This window comes from Zingiber officinale, chromosome 4A, assembly GCF_018446385.1.
Source record: "Zingiber officinale cultivar Zhangliang chromosome 4A, Zo_v1.1, whole genome shotgun sequence".
Taxonomy (NCBI): domain Eukaryota; kingdom Viridiplantae; phylum Streptophyta; class Magnoliopsida; order Zingiberales; family Zingiberaceae; genus Zingiber; species Zingiber officinale.
In genome coordinates, this window is record NC_055992.1 from 160271365 (window position 1) to 160292414 (window position 21050).

General features: G+C 36.9%; 3 protein-coding genes across 3 annotated transcripts; 1 reads left to right on the forward strand and 2 right to left on the reverse strand.

The window, feature by feature from the left end:
* Nucleotides 1-3542: 3542 nt before the first annotated feature.
* Nucleotides 3543-7649, forward strand: LOC121971974 (peptide methionine sulfoxide reductase-like). Its single transcript, XM_042523534.1, has 2 exons — nt 3543-3926; nt 7177-7649. Exons 1-2 carry the CDS (start codon nt 3594-3596, stop codon nt 7426-7428), a joined length of 585 nt encoding a protein of 194 aa, XP_042379468.1. The 5' UTR covers nt 3543-3593; the 3' UTR covers nt 7429-7649.
* A 160-nt stretch (nt 7650-7809) lies between these two features.
* On the reverse strand, nt 7810-9759 carry LOC121971975 (vignain-like). Its single transcript, XM_042523535.1, has 4 exons — nt 9014-9759; nt 8694-8929; nt 8477-8620; nt 7810-8385 (listed from the first exon to the last, which is right to left on the reverse strand). The coding sequence occupies exons 1-4, from the start codon at nt 9456-9458 to the stop codon at nt 8155-8157; spliced, it is 1056 nt and encodes a 351-aa protein (XP_042379469.1). The 5' UTR covers nt 9459-9759; the 3' UTR covers nt 7810-8154.
* Nucleotides 9760-13399: 3640 nt separating this feature from the next.
* Nucleotides 13400-20229, reverse strand: LOC121971976. Its single transcript, XM_042523536.1, has 8 exons — nt 19897-20229; nt 18660-18742; nt 18276-18551; nt 16906-16963; nt 16637-16761; nt 15756-15818; nt 15466-15590; nt 13400-13704 (listed from the first exon to the last, which is right to left on the reverse strand). The coding sequence occupies exons 1-8, from the start codon at nt 19952-19954 to the stop codon at nt 13560-13562; spliced, it is 933 nt and encodes a 310-aa protein (XP_042379470.1). The 5' UTR covers nt 19955-20229; the 3' UTR covers nt 13400-13559.
* Between the last annotated feature and the right edge of the window lie 821 nt (nt 20230-21050).

Sequence of the window (21050 nt, forward strand, 5' to 3'; positions counted from 1 at the left end):
CACGATAAAATATAGATTGGTAAATCAGAGTAACCAGCAACCTCCTAGATAGATGGGATGTTTTTCCTCATGAGAATCGACCCCTCTGTCTAATGTGGCAAATCACCACCCAAGTACCAACTGTACTACACCCTAGGGGCTATTATTTATATTTCATCGGAGTAAAAGGTGATATTATTCACCCTAAGTGACCCAATATTGTCGGTCTTTCGGCAAAATACAAGCAGGTAAATCTCATGGGGCATTTTGAATAAATTTGAATGAATAAATAAATTAAAATAACTTATTAAATTAAATAAATAAGTTTGAATACATACGTGTTCAACTAACGGTGTAAATGAGTTAAGCCGCTTGCAAGCTATTCGAGTCTCGGTTTGAAAAAAATTCATTCGAGTCCGTTCCATTAAGTTAACAAGTCAAGCTCGAGTTTAACCGTATTTGATACATAAGCTCACAAACATGATCGTTTAGCAACTCGCGCATGTGTTCGTTAAGAGGCTCCCAAATATATTTGTTAAGTGACTTATTTATCTTATTATATATATAACAGTCTCTGTTTACTTGGAGGTGTGAAAAGTAAAACCAAGTAAAGTTTTCCTACATGGAAATTTTTCCTTGTTTACTTTATTCAAAATTTAGAATGGGTTGGGAAAATAATTCTTTGGCAGATAATTTTTGAAGGAAAATTCAATCTTGGGAGGAAAAGCAAAGCTGCAACGGGAAATAAAGAATATAAAACAAAAATTACATAAATTCTTATGTGGTAGAGATATGTAGGGGGCTCCTTTCATAGAATTAGAAAGTCAATCTTATGGTCAACGGTTGCAGTCTAAGGGTTATAAGGCTCTAGTCCCCTACATCCTCTCGATCGACTCATTGGATCAAGGGGCTCTACTCCCCTACATCTTCCCGATTGGCTCACATGTTCACGGGGCTCTACTCCCCTATATCCTCCCGCTCAATTTCTAATCAAATCTTCGAGTCATGGGGTACTGCTCTCCTATATCATCGTACTCAATTCCTGATCAGATCTCTGACACACAGGGCTATATTTCCCTCAACTCCCTATAAGATGAATAGACATACAATCAGACCCGTCACTGCATGATCGGAGATTGGGTCTCCTTTTTTTACTAACTCATTATCCCACTATTTGAGTCAGACCTTGAAAGCCCAATTGACCTTTCAACTCAGGAGCTCATTCCATAATTAATCCTGCACGTGGGATTGTCAGAACTAAGTGAGACGATATCTTTGTACAAAATACGGAATACCAGAACCATATGGGCAATGAGATTGCACACTACAACAAAGATACATAGATTTGAGATATCCCTTATGCTGATATGACATTTAATTAATGCGAGAATTATAAAGGAGTTATAAATGGATCCCACCCCTGTGTGGGCAAGTTCATCTTTTGCTTCACACACATCTTACATTCTTCTACTACTGTCCATCTTCCATATTTTCTTCATGTCACTGATTTGAGAGTCAGAGTGATTACACCAAGGAACCCTGACCTACTTACTAATGCTCCTTTTTCCTTCACCTTGTTATCTTGCAAGTCTTCTTGTAGTCAACTTCAAAATCATCTCGTTGGTGATCCCCTTTTTCTCCTTCAAGGTCTTCTTGCAATCAACTTCAAAGCTATATCACCGATAGTCTAGCTTTCGCTAATTTTGAACATGATCAAATCCCCATCTACCTTTCACTATAATAAAGCTAGGTTTTATCCTTCGTCTTGCTCTTATATCCGCCGCTCCAGCATGTCGTCGCTCCAACTATTCTCTTTCTCTCTTCTGTCGTACTGCTCTTGTCTTGACAACCTTTTCATTAGCAATTGTTGCACATCGTCACTCCAACCATCCTCAAAATCTTTTGCGACAACTTTCATTGGCATTCCTCGGTCGAGCAGTTGTAGCAATGCAACCGTCGAGTAACATATTTCCAGCCATCGAGCATAGTCCTAAGCATCAAATTGACAACAATGTGGTTCGATGTTCCTAGGTGACTAACAAGCCCAAACCCAATTAGCTTGTATATGTTAACGAGTCAAGCTCGAACTTGAGCTTGATTATGTGTCTAATGAGTTCAAACTCGAGCTTATTTAATGATATGAAAATGATATGTTGACGAGTTGAGCTCAAACCAAACTTGTTTAACTTTTAAATGAGTTATTTTTGAGCAGCCGCTCACGAACCATTTAATAATTTCATTATTAACTAAAGTCGAATTTAACAATTATAGATCTCGAGCCAAACTCAATCATAAGGAAAAATAAACCGAGCCAAGCTTGAGCCTCTTACTATTTGACTCAGCTTAGCTCGGCTCGATGATATCCCTAGATTCTGCTTGATAATAGAAGTCTGTTCAACTTGTTATTGTTAATAAAAGATTATGAATTGGCCTCGACGGATTGACCTACATGAGTGGTTGCTTCACTAGGTGTTGGAATCAATTTTCAGCGAGTGCAAAATACCTCACTCGGTGTCCGATTTTTTCCATGCAAAAAGTCGCTATGTTAGGACAAATGCCCCTCATAATTGGCCCTCTTACAAAGACTATGACATCACCCTATAGGAGCCGCTAACCTAACGGTTTCATTTTTACTCTAATAAAAGATTGTAAATCGTAGATTGTGAAGTGTTGATGAACAATGTTCACAAATAAAATTTGTGAATCTTGTTCATTAATAAATTCTTATCAACATATTAAATAAATAAAATAATTTTAAAAATAAATAAACAAATTTCTATTATCAAACACAATAATAAACCAATAAATTTTAAAATATAAAAATTTTAAACAACATCTAAATAAAATTTAAACCAAATTTAAATTTATAAACAAGAATTAAGTCAAATTTGAATAACTATTTTAATATCTTAATTTATTTTAAGTTGATTTAGCTTAACCCAGAGTTGGACGTTTACAACTCTCCCTTTGCCAACAAAGAAGGGAAGCCTTTGTTCATTGTCATTTGTCAACGAAGAGGAAACACTCAAATTACGATAAAGCACTCCTAGGCCCGCCAATCACATATCACGTCCATCAAGTATAATTGTTATAAACTTGTTGCGTTAATTTTAAAAAGGGTGCAACAAATTAAAACTCTACCTGGGATACATAGGGGTGCAAATGCGAATCGAACTGAATATAATATAAAAATATTAATATTTGTGTTTGAGTTTAAAAAATATATATAATATTTAAATTTAAAAATAGAAAATATAATAATTTTGGAATGACCTTGAGTTTAGTTTAAATTATTTTCAAGTATAATTGAATTATAATTTGAAATAACTTTAATTTGAATTCGATTTATTTATTTAAATTTTAAATTGAATATATTTAAATAACAATAATTATAGTTTGAATTTGATTGATGAACAAGTCGTGAATAATTAAATAAAATATTATAAATTTTAATTCTGTTTGTAAAAAAATTATGTGGGGATTTTTTTAATCAGTAAAACGCGTCAGTGACGTGGCACTCATGCAACCTACTAAAAAAAGATCGACCAATCTAAAATAATTAACATTCCAATTAATCCTCCGGCCTCCTCCCTTCTGGAGAAAGAAAGGGCGGAATGGCTGCGACGACGGCTGAGCAAGCGGCGGCGAACCCTGCCTTGGCGCCGGACGTGGAGTCTCCGGCGCAGCCCGGCCTGGATCTGGCGCAGTTCGCGGCGGGATGCTTCTGGAGCGTGGAGCTCGCTTTCCAGCGCTTGGAGGGCGTGGTCAAGACCGAGGTGGGTTACTCCCAGGGCCACCTCCCCGATCCCACCTACAAAGACGTCTGCGGCGACAACACCGGCCACGCCGAAGTGGTCCGCCTCCACTTCGACCCAGCGGTCTGCCCCTACTCCAACCTCCTCGCCCTTTTCTGGTCTCGCCATGATCCCACCACGCTCAATCGCCAGGTGTGCCTCATCTCGACTAATTGTTCATCCTCTCTTTTGACGTAGTTCTATCATTTTTTCTGTAGAGGAGATCAATCGAATTAGAATGAGCCTCTCCTGAACACCAAAATCGATTCTTTTCTCGTCATTTTTTATTAGTTTCAGTATCTGGAAGGATCTAGGTGAGTAGATCCTTGACAACTCATTGTATACCGATTCTCACGGTATTCGGGACTATCAAGCAAAATAAATGTTTAAACAATTGATCGGAAAGAATAAATCAACCTGATTTTAGGAAAAATGTTTAGTTTTAAGGTATACCAATTCAATCGTGTATTTGTTCCTTTACCTTAACCATACATTTGGAAGATGTCCCGGTTTTGACAAGTTTTTGTAGAACTTAATGTTAGAGTGGGTGCCTTACAAGCCAACTGTTGGTTAGGGTTTTATTAACTCTTGTAAATAAACAACCTTTATTTTAATATAATTCAATTCGGTTTGAGATTACTTTGTCTTTATACCCATGCTAGATGCATAGATAAAGTACTTGAATATACTGTAATGAGATGTGGTAGTACATATGATGACTATCATGAAATATATCAATATTCACTTATATTCTAAATATGTTCCTAGTTAATTGGGCCGCCTAATAAATAAGGATAAAAGACCGTTCAAGCTAGAGACTAGCATCTGGTGTATCACTTTTCATTGGTAAGAATATAGAAATGTTCAAACATACAGATGAGTGATCATACGATGAGTTCATCGAACATCCCTCACACAAATTTTTCAAGTGGTTATCATTTATCGAGTGGATAAGTCTTTAGTTGTGGTTGTACACTAGTAGTCCTTATGACCCGAGACAACACTAAGACTCTATGCTGGGCTATACTTTGACTCAATTACCGACTCCATTAGGGTTATTAGGTAGTGAGATTGGGTGTAGTAACGAAACATGTAAGAGTCAATGCATTGTAATTAGGGATTCACGACACACCCACGGATGTGGATATCCTATGTAATATACATTTTATAGTGTATGAAGTCTCTGATCAAAGCTGTAAGATATGCTTTAGGAAATGAGTTTCCTAGTTGCACATGTGATATCACTATATGATATATCACATGGTTGTCAAATCAATATACAACCCTTGATGTACCATTGGTTGTAGATTTGACCGGGATATATGAGATGAAGGGATCAGACTGTACATTAACTATAATCGACTGATTCTTACCGACACTATTTAGTGATACCTAGGCAGTACTGCTAGACGCTCTTACCATGATTTGTTGGATATTAATCAGAATTAATTCTAACATCCTATAATTAAGGAGTTAATCATAGGATGAGGTTATTAAGGGTATGCCTGAATAAAGGACGAGTATAACCCTAACTCACAAAGAGTTGTGAACTCATGGCTGGCTGTTTCTCTGAGCCATTGAGGGTCACACAAGTATTGGTTTCCCTATTTCTTGTTGAATTCGGCGAATAAAGTTTGATGTGATCAAATAGTGAATTGACAACTAAAATTGATATGATCAAATGTTATGATTCATAAAAGAGGTTGTATATGATTTCCAGTTAAAGGAAATAAGGAGAGTGGAAGAGTTCTAGATAGAGTCCACAAATTATATTTATGTTATTGCAATAGCAAGCAAGTGTGTTTGCCGCGTCAACGATATTGGATCATTGATATAATTACAATGGACTCGCATTATTGTGTTCTAGAAAAGTTATAAAAATCCAATAGACAAAGATGGAAGAGGGACAATAGGCCTTGAAAGCCTAAGCCCATTATAATCACATTAATTTTATCTAAAATTATGAGAAGAGAAATAAGAATGAGAAGAAAATTAAGACTTGATTCAAACAAATATCATGAGTTCTGTTCTCTTCACCCTATTGGCCAATTTTCTCCACTAACTCCACTCCTCCATGAAGTTCACGGCAGCCACCTCTCCTTGGAGAGAAGTATGAAAGCCAAACAAAATGATTATCTTCTATTTGAAGAAATTGGGACAGCACTTTTTCCTTCTCTTTGGAAAATTTTGGCAGCCACACTTTTCTTCCTTGGAGAGAATCAACCTTTTGAGCCTTCCTTGGAGAGTTGAGGAGCAAAGCTTTTTATTTTCTTCCTTGAAAATTGTGGGTGGTAACCTCTACGCTTCTTCCGTGGAGAATTCAAACAACAATTCTTTTCTTCTCCTTGGAAAATTCGGACAACCATATTTCTTCTCCTCGGAGAATTTTGGCAACCATCATCACTTAATTCGGCAGCCCCTCTCAAAGGAAGAAGATAAAGATCTTCTTCCCTTTCATCCATCAAAAGAGTACCATCTCCTTGTCGCTAGTTTTTCCTTCTCCGAGAAGGATTGTTGCCGCCCACATTCTTTCAAATTTTTGGGAAGTGCAGCCCCTTGTCAAGAGCTACTTGGTAGCCCCTTGTGAAGGGGTTAATTGGGCAGCCCCTTCCTCATCTTTGAGGAAGACATTTTCTATCGTCTCGACGAAAAATGACACTTGATCTCTAGTGCGATCAAGTGTTGGAAAGAGGACTCCGATCATAGACTGGATTAGAGGAAGCATGAGCTCGTGACAAACAACCAAGAGTTATTCCGCTAAGCCCAGAATAGTTGGAGTCATCTCCAAACAAAGGTTGTTTTTGGAGATATGTTTTTCACTTGTACTTTAATTCATATGTATATTGATGCATATGTTAATAGTTTTATTTAGATTATGCTTAAATGATCTAATATGTTATCTTAGATAGTTTAGCATATGTAAATAAAATGATTAAATTGCCATTAGATGAATTATTTACTTGATAGTTTATCTTTTCTATGCTTTTAGGATCTTGCTTGAATGGTTAGATTGTAATGCATGCTTAGATTAAAAATCATATTTATATTTGTTTTAAAAATCAATACGAACACTCCTTTGATTTAATTGTTAAAGCATAAAATAAAATTTTAAATTTTCATTGGACATGGGTGTAGAATAGAAACACGATATCCAAATTTAGAATCTGGTTTCAACACTTAATTGGATCACTGCCTCATATATTTTTATGTATAACTATTTTTTTTGCTAATTAATTAAACTCAGCACTAGTTCTAGTTGGTCTTAGACTTTGTCGTCTCAATAGATAGTGCCCAAATGAGATTAATATCTAAAAGAAACTAATGTCTTAATCATAGGCAATGCATCAGATTCACACAAGCACTTGACAATCGGGTATCTGGTAATGATGTACTGTTTTGGCAGGGAATCGATGTAGGCTCCCAGTATCGATCAGGGATATATTACTACAATGAGGAGCAAGCTAAATTTGCAAGGGAATCTTTGGAGCAAAAACAAAACCAACTGGAGAATGAGATTGTGACAGAGATTCTTCCGGCAAAGAAGTTTTACAAAGCAGAAGAATACCATCAGCAGTACTTGGAGAAGGGTGGTAAAGAAGGAGCAAAGCAGTCTGCTAGAAAAGGGTGCAATGACCCGATTAGATGCTACGGTTGATGATCAACATGGAATGGTTAAGTTTGGTATGGTCTTCTACCCATATCATCCTATAGAATTGATCCTGATTGATCGCTATCTTTAATAAAATAAAGCATGCAATTTTTCATTTATTAGTTTGAATTTTGATAAGTGGATAGTGCTTGATGAGTTAAGTGCTCTAGTTTCATTACTTTGTTTTACTACTTTGAAGATCTTTCTTATGCAAAGAGTTGAAAGAACAAAAGTTCCTTCTGGTTGCTGGTACATGCTCCTCTTTATTTTCATTTAAAAGAGGAGAGCAATGCATAAGGTCTCTAGTTTTTTGCATTATGTAATTTGCAAGATATCATCTGAAGTTCATACTGTTAGAATTACGGGGATCACAACAAATAGGTTAAGGCAGAATTTTTACTATTCATATTCATTCTCCTCTTGGATTTTCGTACATGCATCAGCTTCCAACAACACTTCTGTAATTCCATACTTCAGAAAAGAAACAAAAATAGTGTAGCCCAGAAAGATGAAGTAGAAGTAGACAGTTCAATCCTCGTTAAATTATCAAAAAGACATTACATTATCATCCCATTCTGTCTTATTTAAAGTATTAATACAGTTGCTTGCACCAAGATGTTGCAATCCTAAAGAATCCAAAGTTTTGGATGTAGCAAACTTATAAACTAGCAGCTAAATTTCTTCTTAGGCATCTGCATACATCTTCAAAGATCATTAGACTTGCAGTTGTAGTTAAATTGGGTTGGGAGATGACTTTGTAGGATAAGATGCTCGCATGGCAATGCCACATAGCCCCTCCTTTGCCGAGATCCCTCTATTCATCCTTATATACCCTTGCTCACCCCACTCTATCCCCCATGAGTTCTTCACTATCCAATACTTCGTCCCATCGGGAGATGTTCCATACCCTACGATAGCAACTCCATGGTCTAAATTGGTTCCGCAATTCCCTGCGAAGACACCCTGTCGTAGACGAAAGTAGCCAAGCATGTTGGTTAAAGCATATTAGAACGAAACAATGTTAACTGAAAAATAACTCTCCTCTGCAAATTACTTGAGAGTAGAACTGGAACTCTTTGCCACCCCCTGCTTCTATAGCAACTGATACAGGTTGATTTGCCACAGCTTTCATCAAAGCTTCCTCATCGTTGATGGGAACATCCTCATGCCCATCGATCACAACAATGTGAGAATTTTCCTGTAACATGTTCTATTAGTGAACTATAATTGAATTGGTTATATATTTGAATTTGAAGCTATATGTTAGATACCTTTTGAAGGTTACATTTGTTTTGTTTAGCTGCGTAAGGGTAAGCTTCCTCGGTGGTTATTCCACCATTTGTTTTGATGAAGTTGAATGCATCACCCATTAGACCTCCGTTGCATCCTTTATTAGTGTTAGTGTCACAATCGACAAGTTCTTGCTCCGATAAGGATACGAGTTTATTAGTTTTAATCTGGTTTATCCCCTCTACTGAAACCACAGTCGAGAAGGCCCAGCAACTCCCTAGAATGTTTGAACGAATTGTCAGTATCCTTGTGTAAAACTAGAAATCAATAGCAATGAAATTAGATTATAAATCAAGCTCACCACATTTGCCTTGATCCTTGATGCCGGTGACCGCGCCCTTCTGCCTCCAATCAACGGCACTAGGGAGGTCAGTTACATTCTCATACATGAAGCTCCCCTTGCCCGTTCTGCTTTCTCTGAACAAGCTATGGCGGTCAATCCTCGATCCAGCATAGGTGCTCCTGAACTCGTCCCTTGTCATGTCTCCAAACTTATTTAAGCTCAGGGTATAGCCCTTCTCCATCTTGTTGGACTCATGTATATACTTGGCATTCTCCTTGAAGACATCGAAGCGCAAGTGCTTCTCGTAGTGGCTTCGAGCCACACCATGGTGACTCTGCCATCTCTCATACAAGTCCCATAGGTTCTCCTCCGTCGCGAGATCCTCCTCACTGAAGGGGATGCCCTTACCTTGCCCCAAGGCCATTGCCATCACTGCCGCGAACAAGAATAGTGCCTTGCCCATTCTTGGCTAGTATATGCCTGAGTTGGTGCATGCTGTAAGGAAGAAGGGTTTATATAAGCTCCTCGTTGGGTTTCTGCCAGTGTGGAGAGATTAATGTTGATCAGGAAGTTTGTTGAGACCTTTGTCTTGGCCTGGCAATGCTGGTGATGGAGAAGTGTGCTACTGTTAGAGATGAACTTGATGTTTGAGGATTAGAGATTTATGGCATCAACAAGTGGATTGTTAAAGCTGGTAGCTCTGCAAAACCGTTCTTGTCCTCTTTCACTTACTATTCACACTATTGTGAATGAGAATGACCACAAGTGTTCTTCTACTAATGGATTGACTCACTCTTTTGTGTGAAGGGGAATGCCAAGGAGTTACTACTGTTCTTCTACTAATTAATGGATTGACTCGCATCGTAATCAATAATCACTTCTTTTTTTTTTCAAATGTATTAACATTGTATATATGTATTATAATGATATAAACATGTAGGAAATATCAATGTGTCTTGTAGTTTAATTTCTTTAATTTTGTATTGAAACATACCATGTGTATCTTATAGTGTCTGTAATTTCATTTAATTGATTGGTTAATTAATTTTTTTTAATATTAAAATAGCACATCTCTAGCTGAGGAGTGAATATTTAATACAATTATTAAATTACTCAACGCTAAAAGAATCACTTCTATGTAAACATTTCAACTTAGAAGTTACAATGATTTCATCATTGAAATTAAATCCATATAAAAGACTAAATTTGTTTTAGAACTTTAAACTTCGGCTGAGAGGGCAGATCCTTTGGACCATTTTTTACGATCCAGGAGATGGTCCTTAAGCATCCATTGATGGAATGCATGACCTCCACTTATAAAAGTGGTCTAGAGGATGATCCCTAAACATCCATTGGTGGAATGCATGGGATCATTCATCTCCACCAATACATGTCTAGGAACTATCCCTTAGATCGTAAAAAACGATCCAGAGGATCCGGACTCTTCGACTTATGCATGGGTTATTTTCATAAATCTTACTCTATCACTATGCATAGGTTATTTTCATAAATCTTGGTGGAATGCATGGGGATCATTCATCTCCATCAATACATGTCTAGGAATTATCTCTTAGACCGTAAAAAATGATCCAGAGGATCCGGACTCTTCGACTTATGCATGGGTTATTTTCATAAATCTTACTCTATCACTATGCATGGGTTATTTTCATAAATCTTTCTCTGTTTCTATGCAATTGTACTGTGATTTATACATGTGATTCCAACAAAAAGGGTAAGAACATGAAATAATTTTTTTTTCTAACCAAAAGCATATATATATATATATATATATGATTTTTTTTTTACCGATCTATATACATTGAGGATTTTTTTTTACCCAGAGCGGTAGCCCGTGCACAGCATGCATGGGCGATTGAGTGGTCACGACGCCACGACTGAATACTCATCCGGGTGCCCCATGCACTCAATCACACATGGGGTGTTCCTCAAGGTATCAAAACTGATATATATATACGTTGTCCAGGTTTTGTTTTTGTTTTTTTTTATTTGAGATTTAGCCATGTAGTGTTTTACCTTGATGGTACGCCCGATTGCGCGTTGCCTAGATTTTTTTTGACATAGGATTTTGCCATTTATGATTTAAAAGTTGAGTTATAGTATTAAGTAAAAAAAATAAATTTTGAGATGCTCAGTGTACAATATAAAATGTGCGGGGTAACAAAATTCTTTATATATATACACATGATGCTAACTCAGCTTGCACACGTCCCATGGCACCTAAGTGACCAGGCACTCCAAGTGAATGCATTTGAAGCACCCTGAGCCACTTCCGAATACCCTGATCACCCAAGTGTATAATGTCGTGTAATATATATATATATATATATATATATATAAAGAGAGAGAGATTTGTTATCCTCCACAATCATTCGGTGGGCAACGCATGCGTGACTCTCAGTGAATCCGAGCACCCCATGTAGATTTCGACCACTCAGGGTGTTCGAAAGTAGTCCAAACACCTGAATTCACTAAGAGTAGCCTAGTGTAGCCCACCGAATATATATATACTTATGGTGCATTCACACCAAGTGTATTTTTAAAGCTTCGGATTTAGTATTTAGGCTAAATGAAATTTAAAAAAAAATGCACATGATATACATGGGGTTTGCATTATAAGGTAAGTAGGGTATCGAGATTATATATATATTGTTGTGGGGCCCTCAAGTGCCCACATCGACGTGCTCCCTTAGGTGCAGACCTGTTATAAGTGCCTAAGGGGGCGCGCGCGTATATATATATATATATATAGAGAGAGAGAGATGTATATGATATGTTGAGCACCGACCGCGCACGCCTGCGATGTGCAACTGAGGATGCGGAGCACCTGAAAATGACTTGGGTTAGGATTCCCCGTTCACTTCCGAGTGCCCTGCATCACTCAGTCATGCAACGCAGGCGTGCACGACCGATGCTTAACATAATAAATCTCTTTCTATATATGTAAACACCATAAGATAAGTATATATATATATATATATATATATATATATATATATATGACCTTGCACACACCCCGTGCGCGACTGGCATGGACGACTGAGTGCATTTCCGAATGTCTTAATCACTTTTGGACACCCCACTCACTTATATATGAAATTGTAGGGTAACACGGGTGTGTAGGGTAACAATCCTGTATATATGAAATTGTTTAAAGTTTGAGTTAATATGAAATGAAATAAAATGGTATGAAAATTAACTTAGGTGACGTTTAGTTTAGGGGTTTGGGAATGAGAGAATTGATTCATTCCCAAACATCGTGTTTGGTTGATGGGAATGAAATCAAGATTTTAGAATGAAACCCAAAAACTTGAGTATGAATAAAACTCACCCTCTCCCTTAGGTTTTGATGGAATGAGAATGAGAATTAAGTTTTGGACAAAAATACCCTTACTATATTTGTTTAATTTTTCTTTCATTTCATCTCTCTCCTTGTTCTCTCTCATTATACTTTCTCTCTTCTCGCCCTCGGGGCTATGATGCAGCGGCAAAGCATCCAGGTTGTCACTCAGGCACCCGCGGTTCGAGCCCCAGCTATGGTGAATTTGTAAAAAAATTTCCTCCAAATAGAGCACGCAACTAAAGAATGCTGGGCTCTTGGCTGTCCACTGTGAGCACTTCTCGATTTACCCTGGTGACTGGTGGGAAACTTCCGTGGGACCGGACCGGTCACCCCAGACTCGACGTTACCTAATCTGGTTAATATTTTATTTTTTTATACTTTCTCTCTCCTCATTCTATCATCACACTTTCTTTCTTCTCATTATCTCTTATCACATATTTTCTACTATTTTCTCTATGTATTATCTCCCATCACACACTTTCTTTCCTCATTTTCTCAATTTTCATTGTCCTCATTTTTCTCATCATATTTTCTCTCTCCTAAATCTCTCTTATCAGACTTTCTCTTCACATTTTCTCTCATCATACTTTTTCTCTCTTTATTTTTCCCATCACACATTCTCTCTCTTCACACTTTTTTATTATACTTTCTCTCTCCTCAATATCTCATTTTCTCTCATTACACTTTCTCTCTCTTCATTTTTTTCTCATCACTCTCTCCCTAAGCATACTTTCTCTCTCATCATACCTTTTCTTTTCTCAATATCTCCTATCACGCTCTCTCTCCTCATTTTCTCTCATCACACTTTCTCTCTTCATTTTTTTCCATCACACTTTTTCTTTCATCATATGTTTCTCTCATATTCAACTTTCGCTCCTATCTAATTTTTTCTCTTATTTTCCTCTATAGGTAAAAAAGAAAATTTAGATTCATTCCGATTGAAAATATTCAACTAACTAAATATTATTTTTAACAATGATACCCAAGCTCATACTCATTTTCATTCCATAATACTATGATATTTATTCTCATTCCGATTCCTAAAAGTGAACCAAACGCCATCTTAGTTTAGGTAACATGATGCATGCCTATACAACCACAAACAGCATGTATGCCACTCTTGATCATAAATAAAAACATTGGAGTTCATTAAACAAAAGGGACCATGAATGTGGCATTCATTCTGTAAGATGTTTTGCAGAATCACTCATCTTGTTTCTTTGAAACAGATGTGATGCGCCATAGAAGACCGCCAACAAGGTTGTTCAACGAGTGCGATGCCATAGGAACGATGATGCTTGAGGAAATAATCGCTGCGAGGCCATAGGCAAAGCCAACAAACGTTGCCCTGAATGAATGAGATTCCACAAGAAGTTAGTTCTATAGAAACAAAGATGTTTACAATGCAAATTTTGTAGACATTAAAACATCCAAGACGTCTGCTTCTCAATGGACCAGCTGCTCATAAATTGATATATAACGATAAAAAAAAAGATAGTCCGGTGCACGACTTTATCGTTGCGCCAAGACTCCCCTTCAAATTGATATGAAGTAAAAAATCTTAACTATTTTTCGTTCAAAATTCGAACTGTTTAAGATCACTAAGCTGCGTTGGCATATCTCAGTTAATATCTAAGCCAAAGTCCCCACGAATTATATGAAGGCCTTCAGCCATGTTATCCTGCAAGATGATAGCATTTATGACGATAGGGTGAGGTGCGCCAAGTTCGGTGATCTACTTGACGTGGATAGCAGAGCGACACAGCAAATCTAAAAGTTTCAAATCTTTATTTGTGCCGCCAACTTCGGCCAATCAAGAGTCAATTTTAGCAAAGGAATGTGTTTCACAACAGCAAGCTCGTATGTTTCAGTGAAAAATTCTGCTGATAGTCCAACCGCACCATAACCTCACAAAAGAGGACAGAGCATGTTAAGGGAATTAGATTTCTCCCTCAAACCAAATCAATAAGGTGCTCTGTCAAGTGCAGAAGTGGGCATCAATGCCATTGGTTACGCTTAGGCAGTTAGGGGTCAAGCTGCTTATGAGATTGTTACTGATACAGGTATGCCATTTCTTTCTATTGGTTCCTCTGCCTCAACAAAAGATGCCAACAAAATCCATCTGAGCGAAGAAAGAGTTAAAATTTGACTTCATGAACCTTCTTCAGAGATCGGAAGAAGACAGGAACAAGATTATCTTCTCTACTCCTTTTAACAACTCAAATTGCGGCGAATGATAAATGCCTCTCAAGATGCTTACCATACCAACTTGCTAACGGTGGTAATTAGATTTGGAAAACCTATAGAAGGAAAACATTCCTGCAATAAAAAAGGATGTATGCGGCTTGTCAAGTAGATTTTGTATAATGTTTGTGACTGCCTTGAGATGAGGTCATGATTATTAAAATCTACCAGCAATTGCATCGAGGGTTCAAGTTAATCTGACCGATAGAAAACTTCTATAGGGCCGGGCCAGACCGGTCGACCTAGGTTCGGTGTTACCTGGTTTAACATTTTGAGAGTTCAAGTTACTCAAATTTTCTCTCTTTGCTGCCTCTCTTAGGACCTGTGCATTTATTTGGTTGGACGGGAGGAAAAGTGTTCAAAAATAAGTTCCTTCACTAGTATGCTGTATGCATACTACATTATGAAGGATGGATGGAATTAATAGTTTAAATGTTTATAATACACATTCTTTGGGGAAGGAGTAGGTACCATCAAAGGTGTCTTGGCCATTTTAAACAAGGGGAAGATGAAAATGTCCTCCTATACACCGCAATTTTTATCCTTTTCTCTTCTCTTCCTTTCCTTTCCTCCCCATCTGATCGAATACACACAACCTGTGGCTGTACTATAAAGCTTCACTTTTACCATTTCCTTGTGAAATGAACTTGTTCACTCACCCTTCTCTCTTTCCCTTGTAAAAAGAAGACGAAGAAAGAAAAACCTGCCAACACCAGTATCTCTATGTTCTATCTAGATTCTCTGAAGATTAAACCTTTTACTGGAAGATATTGCGAACAAGGTACCAAAATGTTGTTTTTATTTAGCAAGAGTTCTAAAAGAACTTTAAAGCTAGATTTTTAGCAATTGTATTCGAGATAATTACCAGATTGCATATGAATATCTCCTTCCACCCCCTAAATGAAGAACTCCGAAAATAGCTCCAACTAGCAGAGAACTCATCCAGTTAAGCCCAAACAGCGGCAGCAATGCCCCACGGAAAAGGAACTCCTGAAATAATATTTATAGGTGTGTAGAAGCATGCAGAAACAAGAGTGAAAATTCGAATGACAATAACACACGACATAGGGACCAACAAGCATTCAAGCCCGGAGGTAAATTCCAGCATAAGTGCACCAAACTGTCTAGAAAGAACTTGAAGCAGCAGTTCATTACCTCACTAATTCCAGGCAAAAATGCCACCAGAACATAATCCAAAGGCTCAAGCGAACTGAGGATCTGAAAAACAAAGAATAATTTAAATCATGTTCAAATGGACAAGGTCTTAACCTTATGTTCCTATATTGCGATAAAACTTCTTAGCTTGCTCTGTCTCCAGATGACAGAAATGAGAATGGTTGAAATGAATCTGAATAATTTGGAAAAAGATACCTAGATTTTTTTGAATGCAAAAGTTTATCTATGTTTGTCATGCAAGGTTTGCATCCCCAAGCAAAAACCAGATAAATAATAGGTAGAATTTCATTTTATGCCAGAAAGTCTACACTATTGCAAATTTATCTAGAAAGACTGAACAACAGTTCACCACAGATCCATTATAAGCTAGGAGAAATCCAATCTACTACAACTACAAGACCAGTGCCATCAGAAGGAAACAGATCAAATAGCAAGAGAACACAAAACTGCAGAAACACTAGCAGAAAACTCCTATTCAATTTGGCACAGCTCCTCAGTAAAAACTGCAAAACTTCCTGAGTCTCTAATTTGGTATAATGCTTCCCAAAGTTTAACTTTCATTGCAAAATGCCTCTGAGTTTCGTTTTTCTTTTTGTGAAGTGCCCCTTTTCCTCCTTATATTTTACAAAATCATAGTCAAGGTAGGGGCTAAAGGATCGGATTTTGTAAGAAGATCTAGGGGCACCAGTGAAGCTAAAAACTACAAGGGGGGATTTTAACAGTAATGAAACTCCAGGGTATTCAGAAAAGATAGCTACCCTTTAGGGAATATAATGATCTTTTTTCTTAAACAACGTAATGTTGAATATTGTATAAAATAAAGAAAGAATCCTAGAATATTTTCTAAAAACCAACCATACTTGCTGATTCGCAGCTTCACTTGATTTTGAAAAATCTGGCCATGTCTTCAATAGAATATATCGGCTAGATGATATCAGTATCACAAGTGCCAAGATCAATTCAAGATGCCACATCTCAAAATCAACTGCAGTGAAGCCACACAGCCATAAAGAAAAAAAAATTGAAGTGAAATCCTTGACACAATCAACAAGTTTTTGACAAAGTAATTTATTGAGTATGCCATGTGAATTTTGCTGCTAAATATCAAAATGGAGTATCAAACACTTACATGATAATCCTGATGGGTTGACTACTGCCCATCCTTCTGCAGATGCAAGATGGGTTAACTGAATTACAAGAAAACAGAAAGTGTGTCATTTTGACATGAAAAAATATCTCAAGAAATTTCTAGTTGAAAAAAGATTTTGAGAGAGCAGGTAGCTCACTCAATGTTATAGATTTAAATTAATATTACAAAAGTCACCGAAATAAACCACAATAAATCTTACAAAAGTCACCCATATAAACCAGAATACCTAGGCTATTGCAATAGATTGACTTAAGGCGGATTATAGAGTCAAGAATTATGAAAAAAAAGAGAGATCAGAAGCTAGTGCAGCAGAGTTGGAGAATGTAGCAAATTATGTTTCTAGGTGCAATGTAACGCAGTGAACGCAGAATATTGAGCCCCAGGCATCGTCCGAAATTCGGATCCTCCATAGCCACAGAGAATTGAGCCAAACTAGATCAGCTGGATGAGAGCTCCTACCAAAGATAATTACAGAAAGCTGGAACCACAAACTATGAAGCCAAGCTCGTATAAAGGTGCAGAATTTTTAGATATTTGTTTCACCTTAACCAGCCATTGAAGTAGCTCGCGTTGGAATGACCTCGTGTCCCTGGCAACATAGGCAGTGCTACCACATGGATGCATTTCTGTGAGATTGATAACCATCTAGAGAAGAAGCCCTATTTATGAACGTTTCCATGTGTCTAACGAACTGCCGGAAATCACCTGAGCAGAGGATCGAGCAAGTCATGTGGTGGAGGTGGAAGTCCAATGACGTTCCCCTTAGGCAGGGTAACTCTTAGCCTTCCCCTTCAAAGCAAGACTAACCCAAAGTAGTCTACAGTCTAAAGTGTGCTGGTTGGCCAGCGCCTTGGAGATTGCAGCTTGCTCAGTGAAAGAGACAAAGTTGAATCCCACTTGGAGGAGAAACCCCTAACTATGTAGGCACAACTACTCACCCGCAGGAACTAAAATGCTCCCGTCCCAAAATTTTAATGCAGGAGTGTTCCATCCCATATTTCATACAAAAATCATGCTGGCTACAAGCCACCTTGCTCTGGTTAGAAGTTTGGTCAAAACGTCAAATGAGTTTCTCTGACTTGGTGACACTCCCTCTCTCTTCATCTCGATATATAACTATCAAAGCATTTATACAAAATTCATCTTGAAGATAAAACAGAATAGAAAACCAATTGCTTGATAAGCTATTCTTAACACATGTCCATGGTCAATATGGAGCTTTGTAAAACTGCTGGTTCTTTGCATGAGATGTAATCAAGGAGATCCATAATAAAATTATTTATCTTCTTGGTTTTTTCTATTTGAATAATTCATTTATACCATAATCTAAAGTGAGAAAATAAACCGACCTGCCGAAGAATTGCACCTAGAGCAAGTAGCAAGCATGATGTACCAATGCAAGCTTGAAGCACTTGACGTCTGCTAGGGCTAGGATATTTATCAGCAGACACTTTGGTGCTGGAGGTAAAATTTGCTTTATCATCTGAAGGTACCTCATTTGGTATTCTTTTAAGTTCTTTCAGAGGCAGTTCTTTTATTGGAAAAGTTTTGGAAGATTTCCCATCTTTTCTAAATTTCTTTTCAGATTTCCCTGATGCAAAAACTTTCAGTTGTAGCCCATGGCCCTACGGAATATTCACAAGAACTGTGTTTAGATTAGCCTAATAAATGATAAAAATGCTTGCCCAAAAAGTGTAAGCTGCCAATGCAAATAAAACACAGGTGGTACTTACACAGCATATACTAGTAGACAGAAACTTTGTTCCAGGAAAAGGGCTATGACTACACTTCCTACTTGCCAATAAGTCTCTTCCATCTAAGGAAGCAAATCCAACTCATATCAACTGAGATAAAAGCAAAACGATAGGCTAATTGATGAAAGAGACACTTGGATTCCTATCCAAGTTATATAAACTCAAAGATTTTTTTAAATCAGTTAAGTTAACCTCTTCTTTGTGAAATTAGCATCGAGTGAATTCTTTGAGGAGTCTAATAAAGTTCACAGTAAATAGAGATTGACTTGCTATCATACAGTAGTTGTTTGACAGATTTGCTAGAAAAGTTTCCTGCTTTTTTGGATATATTAGTAATGCATGTTTAAAGTTTATACTATACATTCATAAATTTTATTATTTCATAAAGTCCAAAAATTATTGTTAGTATTTTAGTTATCACAATCATATCATTTTGTTACAAAATGCTAGCTAAAAGTCTAGGATTTATCTTGGTTATATTTTCCTGTACTCATATAAAGTATCTTAAACCTTTTTCCTCTTCAGTTGCCTTTGAATTCTATTCATGGTTGCTACCAGTGTCAAATTTCCTGAAAAAAAAAATGAATCTAGCCGTCCACAAACACTAGTTGCACAAACCAATTTGCTACTCTAGTCTTCATGACATGGTAGTTTCAATGGCATCAACAAGTTTCCTGGTGCAAAAAGTAGATAGTATCTTCTAACGCAGTGGTTCTCTTGTTTGTAAAGAATGGTTCCCATGTAAACTACTATTTTCTGCTACACTGCATCTTGAACAGAAATAGCAAATGGATACAGAATCACGGCTAATTAATGCTAAATTTAGTATAATAAGTTCTTAATTTGCTTCTCATTGTCTTCTGAACAACTCTGTTACTGCACTGTTGTTTTACTGACCCACATATTCTCGTATCCTTAATCCTTATGATTGGATTAAGTTGTTTACCAAATCTAAATGTAATAACTTAAGTTATACAAACCTAACAGTAACTGGTCTAGTGAAAGCCGAAAGGAGCTATGCGACAAGGATTTACAAATCAGGACGGCAAATAACATCTCTAAAACATTGAATCCAAAATGCAAAAACATAAAAATGAAATTCTTCTTGAAATATAAACCCTGACCAATATCTTCATATATTTTCTATTGAATATAAAGGGAAGGAAAGGAAGAGGGGGGAAAACAAGAAGAAGATAAGCGCGAGAGGACTACCAACCTCCAGAACTGAACAAGAGATGGTAACTCGAACAAGAAATCCCGCATGCCATCAACATATTAAAAAACACCTTTCGCTTATTGTTTCTATGGCAGAGGCATGATGTCGTCACACCTTCGGAGAGGGGGAAAGAAGATGGCTGCTCGATCTCGGGAGAGGAAAGGAACTCGCTTCCCGCATCAGAAGGCAGGCGCTGAGGGTTGAGATCGCAACTTCAGAATAGCGTAATCCTCGACTGTTCGCGACCAAATAGCAGCGGCGACGGCGAATGTCGGTGGAATGAACGCGAGCCGGCGAGATATTTGTGGTCATCGGAGAGGGTGCAGTGGTTTTTTGCACATATACCCTGACTAGCATTTTACTAGGCGGCACACCCAAAAATTATAAATTACTAATTAGACCAAAGACTGTTACCATTTCAAAAGTTGTCCTTCGCTCATTACATTTCTCTAATATTTTTAAAAATATTTCAATTACCAAAATAATATGTATGAACATGAAAAACTGAGAACCAATGGAAATATTTTTGTTGATACTTAAAAAATATGTAAATACTTTTATCTTTAGTGGTTAAAATAAGAACATTAATAAATTCTTTTACAATGAAAACACTGAAAACTCAATTCACATGTTTTTTTTTTCCAATATATGTTCAAAACCCACCTAATATAATTAAGCAGAAGAACATGAAACTATCTCAATTAATTAAGATTAATCTGAACTGTTAAACTAAGCCGACGTTGAATCACAGGAATAATTGCAACGAAGATATCTAGAAAACTTAGCGTGAGAAGCTGCTATGTTGGTAATTTTACCTTTTACCTCAGATTTATCTCGACTTTAGTTATTATTTTATTATTTTCTAAAAATATTATAATATATAGTGAATATCTTTGTATATTATTGTGTATAATTTAATAATCACTGTGTTCCAAAGGCGGGTACAATTGATAATATAATTTATTATTTTTATATAACGGTGACTAGTCTTTGTTATTACTTTTGATATCTATTTATATCTCTTTAATAAGCCCTACATTGTAATAAAATTTATTAGCCTCTTCTCCTTTTCCTTCTGTTAGCATTTTATTTACATTCTTTGCTTTATTCACTTTGTATTCGAGCAAATTCATTTCATTACCTAACCAGAAAGA